We start from the raw sequence: 18265 nt of genomic DNA on the forward strand, positions 1-18265 counted from the left end.
CTCCTGAATAGGAACAAGAGGAGTCCTGATGATCTTTTCCGCCGTCCTCACCACTCTCTGGAGAGACTTCAAGTCTGAGGCATTGCAGGCTCCAGTCCTGACAGAGATGCAGTTGGTCAGTAGGCTCTCTATAGTGCCTCTGTAGAATGCGCTGAGAATGGGGGGAGGGAGCTGTGCTCTTTTCATCCGACCCAAAAAGTGCATGCGCTGCTGAGCTCTTTTTAAAAGAGCTCCGGTGTGCTGCTTACCATCTCCACCGCTGTGCCTGTGATGAAGAGTGGAGCGTGGCTGGACTGGTGCTTTCTGAAGTCAACGATGATCTCCTTGGTCTTGTCAACGTTCAGGACCAGGTTGTTGGTTCTGCACCAGTCAACCAGATGTTTCACCTCCTCCCTGTAGTCCATGTCGTTGTTGTCACGGATGAGGCCCACTACTGTTGTGTCGTCCGCATACTTCACAATGTGGTTAGTAGTGGACCTGGCGCAGCAGTTATGGGTCATCAACGTGAACAGCAGCGGACTCAGGACGCAGCCCTGGGGGGAGCCTGTGCTCAGGGAGATGGCACTGGAGGTGTTGTCGCCCACTCTCACAGACTGGGGTCTGTCTGTGAGGAAGTCCAGCAGCCAGTTGCATAGGGGGGTACTGAATCCAAGGGGGGCCAGTTTGCTCACCAAATGCTGCGGGATGATGGTGTTGAACGCCGAGGCTGAAGTCCAGAAACAACATCCGCACGTGTGTGTCCTTTCCTTCCAGATGTTCTAAGCTCAGGTGGAGTGCAGAGGAGATGGCGTCCTCTGTGGAGCGGTTAGGGCGATAAGCAACTGGTATGGGTTGAATGTGCGGGGAAGTCTGGAGACAATATATTCTTTTACCAGCCTCTCGAAGGACTTCATTACAGATGTTTTTTGGGATAAGGTAAACATCTGTTCAGTATTTTAACATAAAAGTGTTTGATTGTGAGGCATTAAAAGCCACAAAATGCAACGGGTCCATCAGACCCACAAACACTGGCTGAGTAACAACAATATGAACACCACACAAGGGTTATAATCGAAAGTTTCTTCACAGAAAATATTTTTTATTACAAACTGAGCACGTTTATGGTCTCTTTTCCAGTGTGTATTATTGTATTCACTATCTGAAGTTTCTTCACAGAGAGTCTGTATTTACATTAATTGTTTTTCTCCAATGTGTATTATTTTGTCTGTTTTCATACGTCTTTTCACGGAGCATTTTTTATTTAAAACTGAGCACATTACTGTTTTTTTCTCCAGAGTGTATTATTTTGTTTGTAATCAAGTTTTTCACATATCATCTTTTATTACAAACTGAGCACATTAATCGTTATTCTTAAGTTTGTATTCTTTTGTCTGTTATCAAAAGTTTCTTTTACAGATAATCTTTTATTACAAACTGAACACATTGTTTTTTCTCCAATGTGTATTATTTTGTATGTTATCATAAGTTTCTTCACAGAGAGTCTTTAATTACAAACTCAGCACATTTTTAATGGTTTTCTTCAGTTTGTATTATTTTGTCTGTTATCAAAAGTTTCTTCACTGAGAATCTTTAAATACAAACCGAGCACATGATTTTTATTTTGTCTGTTTACATATGTTTTTTCACAAAGCATTTTTTTTTTACAAACTGAGCACAGTATTGGTTTTTCTCCCGTATGTATTATTTTGTCTATTATCAAAGCTTTCTTCACAGATAGTCTTTTATTACAAACTAAGCACATTTATCGTTTTTTTTCCCAGTGTGTAATTGTTTTTCTGTTATCAAAAGTTTCTTCACAGGGAATAATTTATTACAAACTGAGCACATGAATGTTTTTCTCCTGTGTGCATTCTTGTTTGTTATCACATTTTTATCAGAGCATCGTTTATTACAAACTGAGCACATTAATGGTTTTTCTTCAGTGTGCATTATTTTGTTTCTTATCAAAAGTTTCTTCAAAGAGAATCTTTTATTACAAACTGAGCACGTTAATGTTTTTTCTCAAGTGTGTATTATTTTGTCTGTTATAAGTTTTTTTCAAAGAGCATATTTTATTACAAACTGAGAACATTAATGGTATTTCTCCAGTGTGCATTATTTTGTCTGTTATCAAAAGTTTCTTTACAGGGCATCTTTTATTACAAACTGGGCACATTAATGTTTTTTCTCCAGTGTGCGTTGTTTTGTTTGTTTTCAAAAGTTTTTCACAGAGAATATTTTATTACAAACTGAGCACGTTAATGTTTTTTCTCAAGTGTGTATTATTTTGTCTGTTATCATAAGTTTTTTTTCAAAGAGCATATTTTATTACAAACTGAGAACATTAATGGTTTTTATCCAGTGTGTATTATTTTGTCTGTTATCATAACTTTTTTTAAAAGAGCATATTTTATTACAAACTGAGAACATTAATGGTTTTTATCCAGTGTGTATTATTTTGTCTGTTATCATAACTTTTTTTAAAAGAGCATATTTTATTACAAACTGAGAACATTAATGGTTTTTATCCAGTGTGTATTATTTTGTCTGTTATCAAAAGTTTCTTCACAGAACGTCTTTAATTGCAAACTCAGGACATTAATGCTTTTTCTTCAGTTAGTATTCTTTTGTGTTTTATCAAAAGTTACTTCACCGAGAATCTTTTATTACAAACTGAGCACATATTTTTTATTTGGTCTGTTTTCATAAGTTTTTTCACAAAGCATTTTTATTACAAACTGAGCACATTAATGTTTTTTCTCCAATGTGTATTATTTTGTCTGTTATCAAAACTTTCTTCACAGAGTCTTTTATTACAAACTGAGCCTGTGTGTATCATTTTGTCTGTTATCAAAAGTTTCTTCACAGGGAATCCTTTATTACAAACTGAGCACATGAATAGTTTTCTCCTGTGTGTGCATTCTTGTGTTTGTTATTAAGTTTTTATCAGAGCATCTTGTCCAGGGTGTACTCCACCTTCAGAAATCATTAAAAAACTAAACTCAGTTGACAGTAAAAAGCTGTTTCAATTGTTGGATACGACTTTAAACCATAACCAAGCATGCATAACTATAGCTCTTGTCTCAAAGTAGGTTTACTGTCACCACCTGTCACATCACGCCGTGACTTATTTGGAGTTTTTTGCTGTGTAGTGGATTGTCCGAAGCTTAAACAGCAACAAAAGTGAATTTAGTACAAAAAGTTTATTTACCCATTATCAAGTCATATTGAGCTGTCCATGCAGACACACAAACGTCCTCCGGAGGACTCACAAAAAGCAATCTCTCTCGAGTCCCGGTCTCCTGCCATTTTTATGTCTCTATGTGTGTCACTGTTTTTTCTTGTGCGTCACTCTTGTGGTCTTTGACATGTTTGTTTTTGCAACATCCTTGGATTCCTTAATCATACTTAAACAATCAAAACATTCTGTAGACAGGTTGGCACGACTTAATATTCACTTTTGTCCCACACCCGGTTCATTCAATGGCACAGAATCGAAGAGAAATTAAATGAGCGTACATTCTTGACAGGCATGAAATATAGGTCAAAGGTCAGAAATTCTACTACAGCTGTTTTCCTGTGTGTAGTGTTTTACTTCTTGTCTTGCGCTCCTATTTTGGTGGCTTTTCCTGTTTTGTTGGTGTTTTCCTGTAGCAGTTTCATGTCTTCCTTAAACGCTATTCCCCGCATCTGCTTTGTTTTAGCAATCATTTAAGTTGTTGCTATCCTTCTTTGTGGGGACATTGTTGATTGCCATGTCATGTTCGGATGTACATTGTGGATGGCGTCTTTGCTCCACAGTAAGTCTTTGCTGTCGTCCAGCATTCTGTTTTTGTTTACTTTGTAGCCAGTTAGGTTTTAGCCTCCCTAAGCTTCAATACCTTTTCATAGGGGCACTCACCTTTTGTTTATTTTTGGTTAAAGCATTAGATACGACAACAAACCCTGTTCGTCTCACAAGACGTGTTCCCGACATCTACAAAGCAATTAGCTACCGGCTGCCACCTACTGATATGCAAGAGTATTACACGGTTACTCTGCCGAGCTCTAGACAGCACCGACACTCAACAACGGCACACTATTTGCAGACTATAATTACTGGTTTGCAAAAAATATTTTTTCCCTAATAGGTGAAATTACATAATCTCCCACGGCACACCAGACTGTACCTCACAGCGCACAGTGGTTGAAAAACACTGCTCTAGAATATACAAAATGGGACTAATAGCTAAGACAGAAGCCCCTGAGTTCTTAGCTTTCTGCAAATGTGGGCCCCAAAACAATTAAGGCGTGGCGCGGTTGGGAGAGTGGCCGTGCCATCAACCTGAGGATTCCTAGTTCGATCCCCATCTTCTACCAACCGTCCGTGGTGTCCTTGAGCAAGACACTTCACCCTTGCTCTTGTGGGTTGTGGTTAGGGCCTTGTATGGCGGCTCCCGCCATCAGTGTGTGAATGGGTGAATGTGGAAATAGTGTCAAAGCGCTTTGAGTATCTTGAAGGTAGAAAAGCGCTACACAAGTATAACCCAATTACCAATTAAGTTTAATATCCCTGCTGTATGGCCTTACTTTGATAACCAAAACAGAGTCACAGCCCTCACAACCCCGTGACCCTGAGAAGAATACACAGTATATATGTTGATCTCAGGGCATTCTATCAATCGCAACTGGACTGGTATAAATATTTAGGGTTTTGGCACTAGCCGCTAGCCTAGATCTAGACTTAGACTTCCTTTTTATTGTCATTCAAATTTGAACTTTACAGTACAGATAAGAACGAAAATTTGTTGCATTAGCTCATGGTAGTGCAGGATAAAAGAGCAATAAGGTAGAGATATACATAAATAGATTACTTTACGGATAAATATATTGCACTTTTGCATATGCGTCCACGTTTATGGATGTATGTTATATTGTCTTAATATTCCAGCGAGTTAATCCATTTTTGGGAATAATTGAGGGGATTATTATGATGCTAGATCTGACCAATCTAAGTCTAAGACTAGATCTGACCAATCTAAGTCTATGAGCAGGAACTGTTAAAACATACTCATCAGAGACGAATAGTCTTCTAAGACAAACCAACCAGTCTAGTTGCCATTGGCGTTGTTAGGCCTATTTTAGGGGGGCTCAAGCCCCCCTAAAATGTTCTTAAGACCCCCTAAATAATTTGGTGTTAAAAAAAAAAAAAAAAAAAACTTTTTTTTTTTTTACAAATACATGCCGACATATTCATTATAAAGTGGCCTGAATATGAGTTTAAATAAATAATCATATAACCTGTCATTATTCACTCACTTTCCCCTCACTTCATAGTGTAAGGTAGAGAGCCCCTTTTGTGCGTCAGTATCCAATCCATTCCACTTGGTCATATAGAAAATGCCCACATCACTCAAAATCCAGTCCACATTTTCTCTGCGACCTTGCTTGCGGTCCTGCAGGTGTACGAGACACATTAGCACACAGCACTGCAGAACAAGAACCTTGTGTCTGCAATTGTAAATACAAATAAATAGTGTTTCTTGTAGAATCTATATGAAGTAAAATACATTAGCCTATTGTTAAAATAATGAAAACAAGATCATTAAATATATTTGTTTTATTGCAGTGGTCCCCAACCGACCGATTGGTACCGGGCCGTGCAAGAAATTTAAAAAAAAAAAAAGTTTTTTTTTTAAAAAAATTAAATCAACATAAAAAACACAATATATACATTATATATCAATATAGATCAATACAGTCTTCAGGGATACAGTCCGTAAGCCCACATGATTGTATTTCTTTATGAAAAAATAAAAATAAAATAAAAAGCCCCCCCCCCCCCCACCCCCTCCTTGGTCCGTGGGACAAATTTTCAAGCGTTGACTGGTCCCCAGCTACAAAAAGGTTGGGGACCACTGTTTTATTGTATTGTTGCATTAGTAGCTGTTGTATTATTATAGGATGGCTTGTTAAACATTTCATAGGATTTCCAGAGGGAGGAAAAACCAAGACATTTAATATAAAATGTAAAAACAATAAATACATAAAAAGAAAAATAAATAAAATGGTTAAAAGCCATCGTCCCGGGGAGCATTTAATTTCATCCCGTGCATTTCTTTTATGTCCCCGTGAGGACGGGACTACGTTAATCTCAAGCCCTGGAAGTTACATTTTATTGTTTGCATTATTTGTTTCAGCATTGCACTTTGAAGATGGTCCGCTCTTTGACAGCTTTGGCTCTTTTTCAGATCAGCAGACTAAGTCTTTCTTATTTACAGTATATATAAACATTTCTCATTTCTATTCAGACTTCCATATATATTTAATTTCCTTAACGGCTTGCCAAAATATATATATTTAAATATATTATATATAAGCCAAATTATCCCGATCCAGATATTACTTTAATTCAAGTAATTAAGTAATATTTCCAGGGCTTGAATTTACAACCATTTTAGACACATGTGTGCCCAAAATGTAATCTGTACAACTTCAAAATATTTAGGAACAACCAATTATTGTATTGTGAGCGAAAGTGGTGGCATTAGCCTCTATAACATAGAGGCTAATGCCACGACTTTTATTGTGTTTCAGTGTATCTTGAAGGATCATGCAAGTCATTAATGTTTCTTGTTGATGCTGTAAACAAAATGTTACTGTGCAGACCCATGTTTGTTGTTGTACTGAACACAGATTGAAAATAAACCCACTGAAATAATAATAATAACAATGAAACATTTCTAAGTCTTTGTTAGCCGTTTGTGAAGATTTGTGCTTGTGCGCTATGTTCTCCCGCATCCTGTGCATCTCCTGGGGGCTAAGCCCCCCTGTCCTTAAAAGCTAGTGACGCCCCTGCTAGTTGCGATTGATTAAATGCCCTTAGATTACAATGACCTGGATATATGAGAACATTCATACACAGTATATATATATTGCTTACCTGACTGAAGTGGGGAACAGTTCCTGAGAGTAGACCATACACACCAAAATATTACAGTCCAAGAAGAATGTCCCTGTCGTTACAAGAGCCGTAATAGCAACAGCATTGTCTGGAATGGGAACAAATGAAAGATATGCGAGTGTCATATGTCCAGGCTAAGGCATCATTTCTGTGAAAAATGATGGAGTCCCCTTGAGAGAAAGCCACGGTCAGGAGACTGAACAAGCCACCCGCCAGGTTGGTTCAAATCACAGACTTTTTTCTTCCCAACAACTCCAAAAACCAGATGCACAGAAAGTGTGCGGGTATTTCTCTGATTCCAAACACAAATTGAACCAAGACAATGCTCAAACCAAATGTTGTCACACAGGTGAGAAAAACTAAATAAATGAGAGGGTTTAAAATGAAATAACTAAATGTCTTTACACACCTGAAATAACATGCAATTATTAAATAAATGAGCAGCTTTCTTGTGGTTAAAAGCATTTTTATGGCTCCACTTTCGACTTATTTTCCCTCATGCTTCTCTAGCTGCGTAGTTCAAGAGGGAATAATTATAAAAGCTCATTAAACTCAATAACTATAATTCAGAAAAGAGCTGTACGCATCATCAACAAGGTTGGATATCTGGACCATACTCACTCACTATTCTTACAGTCAAAAATATTGAAATTTAATGATATTATTTTGTATCAAACTGCACAAAAAATGTATAAAGCCAAAATAAATAAACTCCCAGGAAACATTCAAAAATTGTTCAGCACACAAGAGGGCGGTTATAATTTAAGGGGGAATTTAAATTTCAAAATGCTTAGTTATAGAACGACCATTAAAAGTTTTTGTATTTCAATTTGTGGAGTGAAATTATGGAATGGTTTGAATGTGTAGTTAAAGCAATGTCCAAACATAAAGCAGTTTAAAAGGAAGTATAGGTACATGGTATTCCAGAGGTACAGAGATGAAGAAGGGCTTTGATATTGGCTTGTTTATGTTACAGAAGAGTGTGGGGCTGCCCATTGAGGCAGTGGTGTTGCTGTGGTGGCATGATACCATTTCCATGATCGCTAGTGGTAATGGTGTTGCTATGTATGTGTGTAGTGTACATATGTATGTATATATCTATAATGTATGTATATACAAGTTCATTAAGTTTGTACATAGAGTGAACAGGTAGTTCTAGCTCAGAGTAATGTATGATTTAAAGAAAAGGGGTGGGATTAAATAAGTGTAAACTTCTTCTCACTCCTTTTCAAATATGTAAAAAAAAAAAGAAATAAATAGGAAGAAAGTCCAATGCTCATTTGTTTTCGTTTTTTATTCTCCATTGTTTTCATTTTGTTATAATGGCTGTTAAGGCTATAGCACTGTGTTGGATCAGGCTTGTTCTTTTTTTATGCATATTTGAAATAAAAATGTATCAATCAATACATCAAAAAAGAACAAACAATTAAACACTTGAATAAATAATTTAGTGGATTGTGTATCAAAGCATACCATGCAGTCCAAAGTATTCTCTGGGGCTTCCTGTTTATTTATTGAGGCCATGGGAATTTTTTTAATCCACAAATGTAAGTTTGTAATATAGCCTTTTTCTCACACATTATATGTACTGTATGTCTGGGGACATACATATTAAACAATCACAACACAATCATCATATTACAAAAGAGCATAATAAAGATAATTAATAAAATGGTATAGAGACCCAACAAATGATTCATAAAGTTACACATTTTAAAATTGTATAAAAGAAAAATGATGTATAAAGTAAATAATAATATGCTTCCTGGAGTGTTTCAGATGTGAACCAGTACATATGTATATCATATAAAGGTGCTAATCTATCGGATTATTAACAATTAGAAATACAAATATGTAATACTTCAATATTTCAAACACCTATAAAAAAACACTATTATGAATAAGTCTAAAATTGTATGATGAATATATATACACATAAAACATTTATTGTATGTAAAATATGTCTTCCACTGTTTACTCTCACCTTTTCAGTCAAATTGTTCTTTTTTTAATAAAAGTACACAATGTTGCATATTAATGCATGTACTTGACTGAAAAAAGCACCAATATAAAATATATAATTTATAAATGTAGAAGCATATTAAAAACATTGTTCCACAAACAACAATGTCACACATGTTATATGTGCTGATGTTGATAGAAAGTCAAAATTAAAGTCTTGACAGTTTATTTTAAAATCCTGCAGTTTCATTTGCTGCTGCTGTTCTCACCAGCACACTTGTGTTTCTTACACTGGTACTTAGAAGAGAATCTTTCACCACACACACTGCAACTCAACACTTTCTCTCTTGGGTGTGTTCTCATGTGTGCTACAAGGTTTGATCGTTCACAAAAGCTTCTGTTGCAGATTGAACAAGAATGTGATTTTTCACCAGTGTGTGTTCTCTTGTGTCTTTTCTAACACTGATTGTATGTAAAACCTTTACCACAGATTCAACAGGAAAAAGGTGTTTTACTATTGTGTGTTCTCATGTGTACTTTCAAATTGCGACTGTATAAAAAACCTTCACTACAGATTGAACAGGACAACGTTTTTTTACCAGTGTGTGTTCTGATGTGCACTTTCAAAATTTCCTTCCTTGTAAAAGATAAGCCACAGATTGAACAAGAAAAAGGTTTTTCACCAGTGTGTGTTCTCATGTGTCTTTTCAAATTCTGACTTTCTGTAAAACCTTTACCACAGATTGAACAGATAAAAGGTTTTTCACCAGTGTGTGTTCTCATGTGTACTTTCAAATTGTGACGTTCTAAAAAACCTTTACTACAGATTGAACAGGACAACGTTTTTTCACCAATGTGTGTTCTCATGTGCAATTTCCAATATTCCTTTCTTGCAAAAGATAAGCTACAGATTGAACAAGAAAAAGGTTTTTCACCAGTGTGAGTTCTCATGTGTTCTTTCAAATTGTTACGTTGTACAAAACCCTTACCACAGATTGAACAGATAAAAGGTTTTTCACCAGTGTGTGTTCTCATGTGTCTTTTCAAATAGTTACTTTGTACAAAGCCTTTACCACAGATCGAACAGACAAAAGGTTTTTCACCAGTGTGTGTTCTCATGTGTACTTTCAAATAGCGACTTTCTATAAAACCTTTACTACAGATTGAACAGGTCAAAAGTTTTTCTCCAGTGTGTGTTCTCATGTGTATTTTCAAACTGTTACTTTGTACAAAGCCTTTACCACAGATTGAACAAACAAAAGGTTTTTCACCAGTGTGTTTTCTCATGTGTACTTTCAAATTGCTACTTTGTACAAAGCCTTTACCACATATTGAACAAACAAAAGGTTTTTCTCCAGTGTGTCTTCTCATGTGCACTTTCAACTGGTCCTTACTTGTAAAACATAAGCCACAGATTGAACAAGAAAAAGGTTTTTCACCAGTGTGTATTCTCATGTGTGCTTTCAGACGACTATGGTATTTAAAGGTTTTGTCACAGTGAGAACATTTCAAGTGAGTGTTGTCAGTGTGACATGTCTTATCATCTTTAGAGTCTTCATCATCAGTGTCAGGAGAGTGTGACGTTGTGTCCTCACTATCTGATAGTGGAGCTAAGAGCTTGTCTGCTTGTGATCCTCCACAGTGGTCTCCATCAGCTTCTGTTGTCATGTGTTGTGTTGAGCTGCTGCTTGGAGGCTCCGCCTCTCTCTTCTCCTCACTTTCACCTTTGACCTCATCATCTTCACTCTTCACAGGGACACCAGTCACTGGGAACTCCACCAGTCCTTCAAGATGATCTCCCCCCTGACTGATGCTGTGTTCCTCCTCTTCCTCTTTAATGTGGGGTGTCAGTGAGTCTTCCTCTTCCTTTTTACAGGGAAGGGTCTGTGTCAAAGAGGAAAAGGAGACACCAGAGGGTCTGTGGCGCCTGGTCTTCCTCTTTGATGGATCCTCCTTCACCATCCTGAAGCTACACTCCTGTTTTTCAGGCAGAAGTTGTTCTTCACAGACGTCTGCAGGACACAAAATGACAAACATGCTTGAGAAATGTCCAGATTTGCTCGGTCACATGAGGCACTCAGTACATTTACATGTACAAACCCCATTTCCATATGAGTTGGGAAATTGTGTTAGATGTAAATATAAACGGAATACAATGATTTGCAAATCCTTTTCAACCCATATTCAAATGAATGCACTACAAAGACAAGAGGTGGCTGATTGGAGCTGTGGCCGCAAGGTAGTTGGTGCCTGTCGTGGCGGTAATCCTAAAACCCGTTGGTGGACACCGGCGGTGAGGGATGCCGTCAAGCTGAAGAAGGAGTCCTATCGGGTTCTTTTGGCTCATAGGACTCCTGAGGCAGCGGACAGGTACCTACAGGCCAAGCGGTGTGCGGCTTCAGCGGTCGCGGAGGCAAAAACTCGGACAAGGGAGGAGTTCGGGGAGGCCATGGAAAACGACTTCCGGACGGCTTTGAAGCGATTCTGGACCACCATCCGCCGCCTCAGGAAGGGGAAGCAGTGCACTATCAACACCGTGTATGGTGAGGATGGTGTTCTGCTGACCTCGACTGCGGATGTTGTGGATCAGTGGAGGGAATACTTCGAAGACCTCCTCAATCCCACCAACACGTCTTCCTATAAGGAAGCAGTGCCTGGGGAATCTGTGGTGGGCTCTCCTATTTCTGGGGCTGAGGTTGCTGAGGTAGTTAAAAAGCTCCTCGGTGGCAAGGACCCGGGGGTAGATCAGATCCGCCCGGAGTTCCTTAAGGCTCTGGATGCTGTGGGGCTGTCTTGGTTGACAAGACTCTGCAGCATCGCGTGGACATCGGGGGCGGTACCTCTGGATTGGCTGACCGGGGTGGTGGTTCCTCTCTTTAAGAAGGGGAACCGGAGGGTGTGTTCTAACTATCGTGGGATCACTGCCGCTAATACACCGATCCCACCTACATCTTTCTTTTTTGCAGTCTTCATTGTTCATTAAACAAATTGCAAAAGATTCACCAACACAGATGTCCAGAATACTGTGGAATTTTGCGATGAAAACAGAGCTTTTTGTATTGGATACAATGTGTCCCAATACTTCCGTTTCAACCATTGACGTCACGCGCATACGTCATCATACATAGACGTTTTCAACCGGAAGTTTCGCGGGAAATTTAAAATGGCACTTTATAAGTTAACCCGGCCGTATTGGCATGTGTTGCAATGTTAAGATTTCATCATTGATATATAAACTATCAGACTGCGTGGTCGGTAGTAGTGGCTTTCAGTAGGCCTTTAACTTAGAATGTCATGGCTGCAACACCTGCCAAAGTATTTGGGAAAGGGCATGTTCACCACTGTGTTACATGGCCTTTCCTTTTAACAACACTCAGTAAATGTTTGGGAAGTGAGGAGACACATTTTTGAAGCTTCTCAGGTGGAATTCTTTCCCATTCTTGCTTGATGTGCAGCTTAAGTTGTTCAACAGCCTGGGGGTCTCCGTTGTGGTATTTTAGGCTTTATAATGCGCCACACATTTTCAATGGGAGACAGGTCTGGACTACAGGCAGGCCAGTGTAGTACCCACACTCTTTTACTATGAAGCCACGTTGATGTAACACGTGGCTTGGCATTGTCTTGCTGAAATAAGCAGGGGCGTCCATGGTAACGTTGCTTGGATGACAACATATGTTGCTCCAAAACCTGTATGTACCTTTCAGCATTAATGGCGCCTTCACAGATGTGTAAGTTACCCATGTCTTGGGCACTAATACACCCCCATACCATCACAGATGCTGGCTTTTCAACTTTGCGCCTATAACAATTCGGATGGTTCTTTCCTCTTTGGTCCGGAGGACACAACGTCCACAGTTTCCAAAAACAATTTGAAATGTGGACTCGTCAGACCACAGAACACTTTTCCACTTTGTATCAGTCCATCTTAGATGAGCTCAGGCCCAGCGAAGCAGACGGCGTTTCTGGGTGTTGTTGATAAACGGTTTTCGCCTTGCATAGGAGAGTTTTAACTTGCACTTACAGATGTAGCGACCAACTGTAGTTACTGACAGTGGGTTTCTGAAGTGTTCCTGAGCCCATGTGGTGATATCCTTTACACACTGATGTCGCTTGTTGATGCAGTACAGCCTGAGGGATGGAAGGTCACGGGCTTAGCTGCTTACATGCAGTGATTTCTCCAGATTCTCTGAACCCTTTGATGATATTACGGAGCGTAGATGGTGAAATCCCTAAATTCCTTGCAATAGCTGGTTGAGAAAGGTTTTTCTTAAACTGTTCAACAATTTGCTCATGCAAAGTGGTGACCCTCGCCCCATCCTTGTTTGTGAATGACTGAGCATTTCATGGAATCTACTTTTATGCCCAATCATGGCACCCACCTGTTCCCAATTTGCCTGTTCACCTGTGGGATGTTCCAAATAAGTGTTTGATGAGCATTCCTCAACTTTATCAGTATTTATTGCCACCTTTCCCAACTTCTTTGTCACGTGTTGCTGGCATCAAATTCTAAAGTTAATGATTATTTGCAAAAACAATTTTTTTTTATCAGTTTGAACATCAAATATGTTGTCTTTGTAGCATATTCAACTGAATATGGGTTGAAAAGGATTTGCAAATCATTGTATTCCGTTTATATTTACATCTAACACAATTTCCCAACTCATATGGAAACGGGGTTTGTACTTAAAATAACAATTTATTATATGAATTGGCCTGAAAACAAACACACTGCTCTTTACAACATTATTCACAGGAAAAGAAGACCACTTTTTACAAGGGGTGGGCAAAATGGCCTAAAATCTATACATCCATAAATTCCCTTCTGCCTGAGTGCAGCTGGGATAGGCTCCAGCGCCCCCTGTGATTTTATTGTCAGTTACTGATGTATAAACTTGGAGAAAATATTAGGTTGTTTACAGTTTAAATCTGTATTCTGTATTGTTGTCTCTGCTATGACGCCATCTTGTGGTCGAATCGCAAGTATGGTTTCGTCATTTATCTCACCAAGCAACGTTTGTAAGTGTACCCGGGGATTTCCACTGGATGTGGAATGGCGGCGCCACGGCGACAGACTCGTTCTGTTTTTTGTTTTCAAGTCAATGTGTCAGTTTCCACTGCCTGGCTTGTATATTTAGTGGTCGACACAACAAGGCGGTTCAATTGAGCTAAAATCTGCTCATGTGGGACAGGAAGTCATGCATAAACACAAAATAAATGTTCCAGTTTACTTTCACAGTAGAATATTCTGTTTTAAGGCGGATGGTATTCTACACTTTGAAAAGTCCTAATGGACATGAAGTCAACTTGTCAAAAGGTTTTCAGACCTAATTTCATTTCTTGACACAAATGGACAAAACCATGCTGATTCTAAAAGGCCCAAAATGAAAGAATCATACAACAGGCATTTCCCCCGGCAGCTATATGGGGGCCTGTATCAATTACCAGCGGATACGAGGACTTGAATAAAAATGATTCTCTTACGGTTTCAAAGCAATGCGTACATTAAAATTCAGCGTTGTATTAAAATGACGAGTTCCATCTCCAACATTAAAGCTAGTGTCGCTAACACTACGGCACACAGGAAAACGTGTGGAGGAGAATTGCAAGTAGCCGAAACAAAGTTTGTGAATGACTGACAAGAGGCTCACTTTGTTCATGTACCGTATATTTGGACTAGAAGGCGCACTTAAAATACTTTCATTTTCTCAAAACTCGACAGTGCGCCTAATGTACGGAATAATTCTGGTTGTACTTACCGAACTCGAAGCAATTTAATTTAGTGCACGGTGTAATGATAAGTGTGACCAGTAGATGGTAGTCCTGTAGACTGCAATATGACACCATTAAACAACAAAACGTATTATGTTCCATTGAAAATAAAGAAAATTACACACTGCATTCAAAAATCTGTCAAAATATTTTAGTACGATTTTGAAGCCGCACCGCTTGATGGATTGTCGGCCCATTACGGCTACCCTAGTCAGTGATACAAGTATTACTATGGTGTGTGTATAAGGATCGCAGAATGGCACCCATTAGCAGACATATTATCTGGCGTTTTGTTTCACAATAGCAAAACTAACTTTTCTTACCTTCTGGTGACTGCTGATCTGTATTTGAGATCTGCAGAAGTCCTGAAAATGTGCGTATGTCCGTGCCGATGCCATAGTCGATAAGCTTCTTCTTTTTCTCTATCTTCTTGTTATGGGACATTCATCCTCTGCTGTTGCCAGTTCTAATATTAAGTAGTGTAAAAATCTGTCAGTAAAGCATTAAAACATACCGGTGTAGTGAGTTTACATAATTCACCCAAGGAACTTTAGTTATTAGAGAGTTCCGGTCGGACAGTTTTTCACGGGACACATTTCCAATGTTGTTGTTGCACTAGTGAGCCACGGATGAGGAGATGCTGCTCCGTTGTTGATTTAAGTAAAGTCAGAATGTCATTAAAACAGTTAGCTCCATCTTTTGACACTTCTTCCACTCCCGTCCTCGCACGCTACACCGCTACAAGAAAGATGACGGGGAGAAGACGCTGTCGAAGGTGAGCCACGTAAATAAGACCGCCCCCAAAACGACGCATCCAGAAGCGACTGTCAGAAAACGTATGTATATATGTATTTACATATTTTTGCTCATTCGCGCATTCATTTCAAAAACATCACAACGTTCGTTTTTTTTAACAAGATCACTGAATATTACACACTACAGAATCCATGAGAGCCAACAAACAAAAAATCACCTACTGTACAAGGCCTGCTGTCACTATGACACAGACTGATATAATCTTGTTATATTCCCATTTAGATAAACAATGACAGAAAAGGGGGGTGAAGCCAAACATGCTTTTGTGTCGCTCGCCATTGCCGGGTCTAAATTGGCTGTCAAACGGTACCAACTTGTCAGAGTACATCCTCATCCTTCTACTATCCAGGTGAGAGGCACGATTCATGATCTGAAATAATCTTTCACCAGCACCGAGGCGAGGAAGGAGCTCACCAGCCGGTGATATCAACATAGACACACAAGCTATAAATAGTTTGTCTGCGTTAGCACTTATAATAACAATATCACTAATACTTGGTTGGTATTCAAGCCACGAAATGCAAATGGAGTATTGTTGGCACTTTTTGGATGGTTATAGAGGACCTCCCATTGGCTCCATTGCAAGTGGACTTTTATTTACATTTATGAGTTAGAACGTGATTTTTAAAAATATATATATCCATCGTCATGTCTTTTATAATGATTGTGAATGATAGAAAAAATTCCCCAAAAAAGTGCAGTTCCCCTCTAAATTCCAGTGATTAGATTTAAGACTTGAAGTCTATGAGCATGAAGTGATGAAGCCTACTTGGATGAGAGGACAAACGTCTTCTAAGACAAAGTGAACAGTCCAGTTGTGATGGATTGAATGCCCTGAGAATAAAATGATATGTGGATGTTGTGCTTACTTGGACTGTGATGAAGCTGTGAGGACTCAGGTGGTTTGTCTTCATGCTCTTCAGTCTTCACAGAGACAACAGTCAGTGGAAACTTGGTGACATCATCCTCCTCCTGCCCGAGAAGACACTCTCCCTCTTGAGTGATCCACACTTCCTCCTCTTCCTCTTTAATGTGGGGATACTGTGGATCCTCCTCTTCCTCTTTAATGTGGGGTGGCTGTGGATCCTCCTCTTCTTCTTTAATGTGAGGGGGCTGCTGGACATCTGTTGGGTAAATAAGTAAATACGATAAAGAGAGAATATAAATAGTTTTGGACTGACACTGTTAACACAATTACATTATGTGCGCATGCGTCGATCTAGACCAGACCTGGGCATTCTGCGGCCCCCGGGCCGCATCCGGCCCTTTGTACGTCCCTGTCCGGCCCGCGTGAGGCCAATCATAAATTACAAAATAAATTTTAAAAAGTATGTATTTCGAGTGTGCAATACAACGGTGCTGCTTTTGTTTTGAAAAGCGTTATTTGTATTACTTCCGTGTGGACGTATGCTCGCGCACGCAGCGGCAATCACAAATTACAAAATAAATTTTAAAAAAAACATCCATGTCGTGCGTGCAATACAACTGTGCTGCTTTTATTCTGAAAAGTGTTATTTATGGGCGTATGTCCTGTGAGTGAAGGCGCACAGCGACAAGTGATGCCCGGTTATCCCAGAGACGCTAAAAAAAGAAAAGTTGATGACGAATGGCGTGTTTTCAACAAGACATGGACTGCCAAGTAAAGGTAAAGCCGTGTGCTTAATTTGTGGTACACAGGTTGCTGTGTTTAAAGAATATAGTGTAACGACCTGCTGAAGTAGATGTTGTCTTCTTGAGTTGCGTAAATGAGGAGTGAGGATACGTGCGCGTGGAAGGAACGAGATAAGTTGAGCTGTGTTAGTATAGCTTGGTCAATAAAAGTTTAAAAAGAGCGTCAGACTTGGTGTGCACTTCTTCTGGACGCTACAATTGGTGTCAGAAGTAAAACTTTGCGCATATTGCACTGTTTGTGTGCTCAGCCGGCTACGTCATCGGGAGGTACGTGCCACGTGAGGAGCTCGCCGCAAAGAGAGAGAGAGAGAAAAAGAGAGAGAGAGAAAGCGGCAGTGTCTACAGGTGCAGCGCACGTTGCTTGCCATGGGGGAATTCCGCCCTCAATGAAGACTCCCAGGTTTGATGGCAAGGCGAACTGGGAGGCATTTGATCCCACTTCTGACATCAATTGTAGCATCCAGAAGAAGTGCACACCAAGTCTGATGCTCTTTTTAAACTTTTATTGAGCAAGCTATACTAACACAGCTCAACTTATCTCGTTCTTTCCACACGCACATCTATCCTCACTCCTCATTTCCGCAACAGCAAGGCTTCCTCGTTCTTCGCCAATCACCTTACAGGCGTGCTACGTTCACAACAAAGAGGATGCAGGATAAAGTGACAGAAATTGAAATTTTTGTATTGTAATATACATCAGGAAGTGTTGTGTAAGAAAGTGTTAAAAATAAAACCATCAAAAGCCATCTGATTTTGTATAAAGATAAGTTAGGTTAAATGAAAATATTATTATTATTATTATCTGTCTTACGGTATATCAAAAATAATTTAAGCAAAATTTAATTGAAATATTGTCGGTGTGGCCCTCCAGCAGTGCTCGGGTTGCTCATGCGGCCCCCGGTAAAAATTAATTGCCCACCCCTGATTTAGACGGCCGCTGCTGTAGTTCGCTACGTGCTTATCTTTTGTTTTTGTTCCTTGTTCGCTTTGTACTTTTTTATATTTTTACATTTACTCTACATTTACTTTCTAGCTAGTCGTGCCCTTCTAAACAAGCAGTTTAGAAGTGTTTTGTTCGTCCTACTGACGGTGGGGACGCTATTGAAGAGCTCAGACAGACAACAG

General features: G+C 39.3%; 2 protein-coding genes across 2 annotated transcripts in view; both read right to left on the minus strand.

Moving 5' to 3' along the window:
• LOC133664587 (oocyte zinc finger protein XlCOF6-like) overlaps window positions 1-18265 on the minus strand; it is a 335370-nt gene that overhangs the window by 304159 nt on the left and 12946 nt on the right. Inside the window, exon 2 of the mRNA XM_062069328.1 lies at window positions 16339-16593. Within this exon, the coding sequence (XP_061925312.1) occupies window positions 16339-16593 (255 nt within the window). The remainder of the gene's footprint in view (window positions 1-16338; window positions 16594-18265) is intronic.
• Window positions 8213-16440, minus strand: LOC133664631 (gastrula zinc finger protein XlCGF57.1-like). Its single transcript, XM_062069428.1, has 3 exons — window positions 16339-16440; window positions 14977-15119; window positions 8213-10896 (listed from the first exon to the last, which is right to left on the minus strand). The coding sequence occupies exons 2-3, from the start codon at window positions 15095-15097 to the stop codon at window positions 9377-9379; spliced, it is 1641 nt and encodes a 546-aa protein (XP_061925412.1). The 5' UTR covers window positions 15098-15119; window positions 16339-16440; the 3' UTR covers window positions 8213-9376.

The sequence above is a fragment of the Entelurus aequoreus genome, linkage group LG14 (genome assembly GCF_033978785.1).
Source record: "Entelurus aequoreus isolate RoL-2023_Sb linkage group LG14, RoL_Eaeq_v1.1, whole genome shotgun sequence".
In the NCBI taxonomy this organism is placed as follows: Eukaryota; Metazoa; Chordata; class Actinopteri; order Syngnathiformes; family Syngnathidae; genus Entelurus; species Entelurus aequoreus.